This window comes from Gavialis gangeticus, unplaced genomic scaffold (genome assembly GCF_001723915.1).
Source record: "Gavialis gangeticus isolate Ggan-Ray unplaced genomic scaffold, GavGan_comp1, whole genome shotgun sequence".
NCBI lineage: Eukaryota > Metazoa > Chordata > Crocodylia > Gavialidae > Gavialis > Gavialis gangeticus.
The window spans coordinates 33,648,049-33,657,025 of NW_017729001.1; the positions used below are offsets into that span (position 1 = coordinate 33,648,049).

The 8,977-nt window shown below is 48.4% G+C and overlaps 1 protein-coding gene across 1 annotated transcript in view; it reads right to left on the reverse strand.

Annotated features, from left to right (window-relative positions):
- The window catches only part of TFIP11 (tuftelin interacting protein 11), a 16,830-nt gene extending 8,005 nt beyond the window's left edge, over nucleotides 1–8,825 (reverse strand). Inside the window, exons 1-9 of the mRNA XM_019507353.1 lie at nucleotides 8,621–8,825; nucleotides 6,213–6,369; nucleotides 5,402–5,558; nucleotides 4,908–5,035; nucleotides 4,213–4,365; nucleotides 3,093–3,602; nucleotides 2,304–2,410; nucleotides 1,035–1,203; nucleotides 598–841 (exon numbers count right to left, since the gene is read on the reverse strand). Of these exons, the coding sequence (XP_019362898.1) occupies nucleotides 598–841; nucleotides 1,035–1,203; nucleotides 2,304–2,410; nucleotides 3,093–3,602; nucleotides 4,213–4,365; nucleotides 4,908–5,035; nucleotides 5,402–5,558; nucleotides 6,213–6,369; nucleotides 8,621–8,817 (1,822 nt within the window). The 5' untranslated portion in view covers nucleotides 8,818–8,825. The remainder of the gene's footprint in view (nucleotides 1–597; nucleotides 842–1,034; nucleotides 1,204–2,303; nucleotides 2,411–3,092; nucleotides 3,603–4,212; nucleotides 4,366–4,907; nucleotides 5,036–5,401; nucleotides 5,559–6,212; nucleotides 6,370–8,620) is intronic.
- Between the last annotated feature and the right edge of the window lie 152 nt (nucleotides 8,826–8,977).

The following is an 8,977-nucleotide window of genomic DNA, read 5'->3' on the forward strand; positions in this document are numbered from 1 at the left end:
GTTTGCAGCAAAAAGTGTGAAACTCAAAACCTCACTCCAGGTCCTACTTCCCAGCAGAGAGGGGCTTTGCCAGCATGAATGAAGAGCTGTCTGGGGAAAAGCCAGCCTGGAGAGCAGGCCAGGGTGCAACACTGCAGATCCCCTTCCACTCCCCTTCCCTCAACTCAGGCTGGAGGTTCTAGACCAGTAGCTTTCACACTTTTTTCATTTGCGGACCCCTTTGGAAATTTCGAATGGAGGTGTGGACCCCTTTGCATTGTAAGTGAGGGTATTCATATACTTCTCATTGATTCTAGTCATCTTTCAGTCATCACATAGTCTGCAGACCCCCAAGGGTCTTTGGACCACAGGTTGAAAACCACTGGTCTACAGCCATACAAAGCAGAGGAACTACAGAAGTGAGGCCCAGGAGGAAAAGAAGGCAGGGTGCAGGGCCAAGGACCCCCTTTGCAAACACTTCCCTGGCCCACTGCCTATAACACTAAAAACAGTAATAAACTACAACTGGGCCAACTTCTCAAATGCCACCCATCACAAAATGTGCTGTTCTCTGGGGTGCCATCTGTCTCTGGTGTCACTGTCTCCCAGCACCCTCACCTAGCTTGGGCACAATGTTTTTGACCATGAAAGCTTCCCATGATCCGGGCGTGAACACATCCTTCCAGGGCTGCAGGATCAGCTTGGCCGAAGAGTCGCTGGGGTGCCACTTCTGCAGGGCATTCGCCAGTTTGTTTCGGATCGGAGAATATAAGGGCTCTAAGCGAGCCTGCATCAGCGGCAGCCAGGGGTGAATCCACGAGTGGATCGGGACAGTGTCCGTCAGAGGGTTCCAGTTTTCAACCTTGAAACAAGACAAGAGAGTGCCGGAACTGAAACAGATCCATTCATCCCAGGACCCCTTTGGAACTCTTTCCCTTTCACTGCCCACAGTGATGCCCAAAGGCCCCCCAGAGGCTCTCGGACAATTGGAGGAGATTGGCATTTGAGCACTGGCTCAGCACCTGGCATCGGCCTACTATGACTTCGCCTCTCACCTCCTTCTGTAGCTTGGGGAAGATAAGCTGGTCCAGAATGTTATCCAGTATCCAGACAGGGATAACATGAACCCAGCTGTCCAAGAAGTCCACCATTGGGCCACAGTTTCTTGGCTGCCATTGTGTTATGATGTTTCTTACATATGGCATCCAGATTTCCCACATCAGCCTGGAAAAAAAAAGAGTCATGATCATAGGTATGGCCTAGAATGGAAATAGACCCAATAGGTAACTCTTCCACGTGAACAATTAAAGCACTACTTTTTTTTGGAACCTGCTCAGCACTCAATTTTAACATATGATACATTTACCCATGATTGGGGGGTCATCTGATGATCATTCTGCAGATGACATCAAGCTGGGGGGAGTACTGGATATACTGGAGGGTAGGCCTAAGATTCAGAGAGATCCAAACAAGTTGGAAGATTGGGCCAAAAGAAACCTCATGAAGTTCAATAAGGACACGTGCAAATTCCTGAACTTTGGATGCATTAGTACAGCCTGGAGGCCGACTGGCTGGGCAGCAGCTCTGCAGAAAAGGACCTGGGGGTGACAGTGGACAATAAGCTAGCAGTGTGCCCTTGTTACCAAGAAGCCTAATGGCATCCTGGGCTGCATTGTTAGGAGCATTGCCAGCAAATTGAAGGAAATGATTCTTCCCCTCTATTTGGCACTGGTGAGGCCACATCTAGAGTTTTGTGTCCAGTTTTTGGCCCCCCACTACAAAAAGGATGTGGACAAACTGGAGAGAATCCAATGAAGGACAACAAAAATGGTTCTGGGGCTGGGGCGCATGACTTATGAGAAATGTCTGAGGGAACTGGGGTTATTTAGTCTGCAGAAGAGAAGACGGAGGGGGACTGAATAGCAGCCTTCAACCCTCTACACAGAGTTGCAAAGAGGATGGAGCTGGGCTGTTCTCAGTGGGGGCAGATGACAGGACAAGGAGCAATGGGCTCAAGCTGCAGCAAGGGAAGTTTAGGTTAGATATTAGGAAGAACTTTCATATTAGGAGGGTTGTAAAGTACTGCAACAAGATAACCAAAGAGGTGGTAGAATTTCCATCCCTGGAAATTTTTAACACTCAGCAGGACAAAGCCTTGGTCGGGATGATCTAGTTGGGGAAGGTCCTGCTTTGAGCAGGGGGTTGGACTAGATGTGAACTCCTGAGGTCTCTTCCCTCATTTTCTATGATTCTATGATCGGGAACGTGCACTCAAAGCACCTCTGGAAGATGGTGCTTACGAGTCCAGCCCATGTGCTGGTTACCTGTGAAAGGCATCTGTGGTTAGGTCCTGCCCACTGAGAGACAACAGCTGATCATTTTCTAAGAGGGTTTTCCACTTGGCTATAACATCTGTACCATACGTGCAGTCCTGAAAAGGAATGGAGCAGAGCAGCCTTCAGCCTTTATTCCTCCAGACCAGTTAGCACACAAAGGGGTGGGGGAAATAGGGCTAAGAGTATCTGCTGAGCAAGACAGTTACTCCCAGCTCCTCTGCCACAGTCAGCAAGCAGAGGCCTTTAGCAGTCCACAGGGGTGAAACCCTGAAGTGTCTTTAACAAACAAGCAGCAAAGAAAGAGAAATCCAAGAAGCTAAACCTTTCACATGTACAACTACGATGCAGATGGTCTTGCGCCGACTGAAAGCCTTCACTTGTGGGACAGCGCATGCCTCTTCAAAAGTTTGACATCTCTTACTTACTGCAGTGAAAGCCTGGCCAATGTGTTTTCATTCTCTGCACCTCTCCTCTGATACACAAAGCCCCTTTATAAGAGCCTCCATGGACTGAGACACCCCTCATGTCTCAAGTCACTTTGGAAACCATGGCCTTCACTTTAGCAAGATGCAGTGCCACACTCTCCTTCCAACAGCAGGGGAAAGGGGATCTCCCTTCAAAGTTACCTTTATCCAAGTATGCTAGGACCATACTGCAAGCATAGGAGCAAAGCCACTCTCTCACTATGTAATCCATGCTTCAGATCAAAGCAGGTTCCCCAGCACTTTTTTCAGTCCTAACCAATAAACAGTGTGAACAAGGCAACCCCAGGCTCACCTTGAGAGGATCCCAGTTTTTGAAGTAATCCTTCATGAGAGGAAACACGATAGCCACGGCCAAGTCCACCCTGTCGGACATGCGATACTCTTCGTAGTATTTGTCCTGCAGGGTCCCAAAGATCTTGGCACACTCATCCAGCGTAAGGGGGTTGCTGCAGTTGGGCATCATCCGCCTCTCACACTCCTCCACCATCTCCAGCACCTTGCTGAGGTTGCCAATGGCCGTCTCCTCATGCGTGAGAACTTCTGATATCTTCTGTATCTCGTGGGTCAGGTTGATAACCATGTCCCTCTCGTATTGTAGTTGCCGGTCATTCTGAATGATCTCCTGCTCTGTGATATCAATCAGAAGCTGCAAGTTGTGCTCCAGCTCTGGCAAGGCAAATCCTTGGGGCTTGGAGTCTTTGCCCAGTGGCTGCTGAGGGCTGTCATCTGGGATATTGTGCTTGTGGCCGATTTGACTGTAGCTGTAATAGACCTTCTGTTCTCGGCCAGTCATGTCGATAACCTTCCAAGAAGAACACACACAACTGAAAGATCTGGTTTTGTGTTTCCACTTGAAGGAAAGGTCTCCCCATCCTGGACTGGGAATCAATGGCTTCCATGTGATTCAGAAACTCAGACTGGGCATTAACACCATCAAGTTATCTGAACCAGACCAATTAAGATGGAGCCCTAGAAGTTTAGGGGCTGCTCTACACATGGCTTTTAGTGCTGACTACAGAGTTTGGGTTAGAGACCATATCTTTTTTGTCGACAGAGACACACAGAGAGCTCCCCTCCCCTCAAGTCTACTATTTCACTTGAGGAGCACAGAAATAAATCATTGGGATACATAATGGTCTGTATACTGCTGCTGGAGCAAAGCTGTCAGGATTTCTATTCCCTGTTAAAGAAATGTGATTCCATCCAGGCAGAAGTCTGTCTGTGCCAATGACAAATCCAGTCCCTGCTCCTTTGGGATCAAGCATCCGATTCACTTAATTGCTACTTCTGATCCTACCATATTGTGCAGGTATGCTACCACCCTCATCATTCTGTCTGTCTGGTTAAAGAACAAGCGTCTCTCAGACAGCACCTTATGTCCCACGTGCCGCTGCTTTGGACTACAGCCTTACCTTAACTTGGGACAGCTCTTTTGGAGGGGCTGAGAGCTGCTTGCCAATCCTGCCCTTGGCTTTCAGTTCCTCCACAGTCTTGTAGGAGTATTTGGGTTTCTTCTTGCCTCCGTTGGGATCTTTTCTCCACTGACTGAGATCTTTCTGGAATGCCTAAATAAAAAGCCATGGTTAGCCCAGAACTGCAGCGTTGACAGCCCTGGATGTGAGCCGTGAGATTCTTCACTCGAGAATATTTCAGTTGCAGTTTGCTCAGGATGCAGCACTGAAAGAAAATGAGTGAAGGCAAAACAGCTAAAGCTGAATGGCCAATTACTAGCTCAAACCTGGGGCCCAGTCAGTCACACTGCAACAGGTCTGGAAATGTACAGTTCAATCTATTCCCAGGATAGAAAAAAAATCATCACCACCCATTCCCAGTATCCTAGACAAACCAGGAGGTTTGACATTTCTGGAATGCTTTTAGGTGAGGTCGCAGCAGCCAGGATGATACCCCTGCAATAAGTTTCTTTGGGATCAGCTAAAGGTTTTCAAGACACGAAGGAAGAATGTTATGTCAAGAAGGAAAAGCCCAACTTCTGCAACTATGGCTTCCTGCACACAACTGAGGAAAATGTCCCTTGAACATATAATGCCTGAGTGTCTAAACTGGGCTTCACACTGTGTGGAACAGCCACATCAGGAGCTGGACTTACCTCTTCCGCTTCTTCTTCTGAGTCAACAACAGGGAAGTCCTGCAATGATTGACTGGTTCTCTCAGAGCCATATGCGCCCACAGCTCCTTTGCCTTTCCTTTGCTTGGCCTCGATCGGACTGATGATACCTGGTGAGGTTTGCAATAGCCATGTCAGCTACAAAGGACAGCTGGGGATTCTCCACAGCTAAACATATTGTTAAGGACTGTAAACTTACCAGCTGCTTTTTAAGTTTGTCATTGTATTGCCAGCTGATCTTCCCAGCCAGTGATACCTACTGTGTTCCTTTTAAAACACGGACTGTTGCATCCAATTTCACCTCCCTTACTTCTTCTCCTTCCCCTTCTACATAGAGAGAGAGACTGCCATCTCTCACCACAGGCCAGTCTCACATTATCACAGAACATGAATACATTTCATCTTGCAGACCAAACACCTCAAGAATCCCTCATACACCCAAATTAGTGTGCAGGGGCAGGAAGGGGACACCGTACCTTGAGCATTTTTTCCAAGGCCTCTGCCAGGGACATAACCCATTTTCTGAAGAAGTTTCTGTCCTATTCCCTTGGTGTGTCTCTCCCAGCTGCCAAAGTCCATGAAAGACTTATTCCCTCCTGCAAATCCTTTCTGGCTGGGTTTGAAATTACCACCCTGTTAAAAAAGAAACCAATATTGCTAAATAGTATAACAAGCTAGGTCCTTGTAAGCTCTCTTAGAAGATCCTTTCCAAAGGAGACTCAGCAGCTCACATACTGTGCTACTTCCTCTCCTTCTCAGTATGTGAGAAGCTTCCTCAACATATTGGTAAGCATTGTGGAGTTGTATCCACATTTTCATTTAAGGCTAATAATTATTACCACAGGCTGAAGTCGAAAGTAGTTTTGGAAGCTGTGTGTGTCTGAATAGAGAAAAAACAGGCACTGATTTTTAATCACATTAACTGGTAACTTGCTCAAGCTAGTCACATTCAGTGCTATCAATAGAAACTGATGGCTGGCACATTTATCATTGAAAGGATGGAAACAAAATGCAGCCCCTCATTTGTTATAACTTCAATCTCCTCTGCAGGAACACTCGTAAAGGGCCAAACCTTGCAAGGGCCAGGAAGGTCCATCAACCTATCAAATGCACAAAAGTGAGGGGAAACTCTGCCTCCATAGCAGACGATGCCCACAGGTCTGTGATTTCATGACAACATCATTCTTTTTTTCACTTGCTGATTTAATGTCCTAACGTCTAGATGCTCCTGTGACGGGGGCTACACGAACATCTTTAACAGGCTTGGTCACTTTAAGAATAACTCACCGTTTTTAACTTCTTTGGTACAACCTCCTTGGGCAATTCTTCCTGCTTAATAGGTTTCTCATCATCCTCGTCAGAGTCATCTTCCACCTCCTCTTCTGCTGCAGGCTTTCGCAGCCCAGCGCTGATAAAATTGACAGGGGCCGAGTAGTCTCGAGATCTGTATAAGAAAAGCACGTTAAAGAGGCATTTTTAGAACTGCATGCATCAGAGCTCTTCCACTGGTGCAGCAGCTGGAACACAGTCAGAGACACTCTTGCAAGCAGTTCACTCTTTATGTTATGATATGGAGCTAAAAAGCTGGTATTTGAAATGCAGGAAGTTTGAATTTATGAAGGAAAATCTGAGTTTTAAAAAGGACCCTGCATTTTTTGTTTTAGCAAACTTCAGTTTTGAAAAACAATCATCTCTATCCCAAACTTCAAGAAGGACGTGGAGAACCTGGAGAAGGTCCAGAGGAGGCCACTCATATGGTTGAGGGCCTCTGTGGCCAGCCCTATGAGGAGAGGCTGAGGGACCTGAATCTCTTCAGTCTCTGCAAGAGGAGACTCAAGGGGGATCTTGTGGCTGCCTACAACCTTATCAGGGGCCACCAGCAGGGACTCAGGGAAAGTCTGTTCACCAGGGCCCCCCTTGGAGTCACCAGGAACAATGGCCACAAGCTGAGGGAGGAAAGGTTTAGGTTAGATATTAGGAGGAACTACTTCAACTGTAAGGGTGGCCAGAGCCTAGAATAGGCTTCCCAGAGAGGTGGTGCTCTCACCTTCCCTGGAGATCTTCAAGAGGAGACTGGATAGGCACCTGGCTGGGGTCTTATGACCCCTACCACCCCCAGTGCTCCTTCCTGCCCATGGCAAGGGGTCAGACTAGATGATCTGTCTAGGTCCCTTCCGACTTATTGATTCTACGATTCTATAACTCTATCCAGGCACTAAGCCAACTACTGATGGAAGTGAACAACATGTATAGACAACCCAGGCTATGTAGCTTCTAGGAAACCCTGTATGAGATTCCAATCCCTCCCTTCTCTTACACAAGCCACAGCCAGCACGTTTACCACCTCTATGTGCTTGAGAGAGCACCTTTCTGAACTACGCTCCAGGTGTCATGTTGCCAATGGCTCCCTGGTGTTCACACAAGACTGAAGTCACAGAACCCCCAGGGCTCATGAAAGAACTCTCCTGTGGTTCCTTTCAGACCAGCAGGGAGAGGATGGAGTTACTTTATTAAGGGAATTATTAACAGAACTGAAAGTATCATCATGTCTCTTTATAAATGCAGGGTGCATACTGAATGCTCTTTATAAACCCATGGTGCACCTTGAATGCTGTGCCCAGTTCTGGTCCTCACACCACAAAAGGATGCAGAAAAACTAGAAAAGGTCCACAGACGGGCAACAAGGATGGTGAAAGGTATGTAGGGGCTTCTGTGTAAAGGAGATACTAAAGAGGCCAAGCCTGTTCAGTTTAGAAAGAGAGACCCTTAAGGGGAACACAGAACAAGGGTTTACAACTAAACGGCGAAGCAAAAGTCAATAGGGATTTATCATTTACTCTCTCTTACAATACAAAAGCTAGGGGGTCACAAAATGAAACTAGTAGGCATTAAGTTTAGAAAGAACAAAACAAAGTTTTTTCACTCAACATGTCACTGAAGCGTGGAACTCATCACCACCAGATGTGAATTCAAAAAGGGCTGGGGGACATTCCTGGAGGAACGGGGCATCAGTAGCTGTTGAATATGGGAGTGAGGAATACAACCCCTGAATCAGACCTTCCTAGACTTTAAATGCTAGAGGCTGCAGGGGGGAGAGGAACAGTGAGGAAAAAAACCCATGTTCTTCCCTGTTCACTCTCCCTGTCAGCATCTGCTGCCTGCCACTGTCTTTCAACAACCTGTTTGTTACGGCATAGGGAAGTGTGGGCTTACGCTCACAAGGAAACACTATAAACCTCCTTCAAAAGAGGGGGCAACTGGAAACATAACTGACTTCGGGGGACAAATAGGAAGTAAGCAGGGAAAGCAGCGAGGTCACGAGTTAACAACAAGGAATCCGGAAGGGAACACCAAGCAGACCACGCCAGCCCCAAACAAGTCAAGCCTGCGGGTGGCAGCCAGCAAAACTCTGCTCAGAGACTTAAGTGGGGGAGTGAGAAGACAATGGCTCCAGTCACCCAGTTCCTCCTGGCGAGAGCCTCCTTTCTGGTCTGGGGGACGGACAGCTGGGCTCGGGCCAGGAGGGGCCATGGGCAGGGGCTACATAAAATAAGAGGTGCGAGGAGAATTGCAGCCAGAGCCTCTCGGTAATGCGGGACCGTTTCGGCCTTCTCAATTCTCGTGGTCTCATGCTTTCTCAGGGCTGCTGTGAGGACCCTGCCCGCCCACCGTTCCCATGCAGGAGCTGCCCGTACCGCTTGCCGCCGAAACTGGGCCTCTCGTCATCGGAGTCGCGTTCGGCCCAGATGCCGTACGTGGCCTCCTCCTTGGTCTGCCGGTGCCGCTGGCGGTTGGGGTTGAACTCGTTCTGCAGGTCCCAGTCTGTGATCTCGAAGCTCTCCATCTCCACCTCGCCCTCCTCATCCTGACCGTACAGGTGCGACATGGACATGGCGGCCTGCCGGGGCATGTGGACATCAGAGCGGGGGGGGGGCGGTAAAGAGGCAGGCACAGGCGCCTCCCACCTCATTCCCTTCCCACCCACCCACCTCTCCCCTCACCCTATCCCATTCCCCTCCTTCCCACCCCTTCCTGCTGCACCTTTTCTTTCC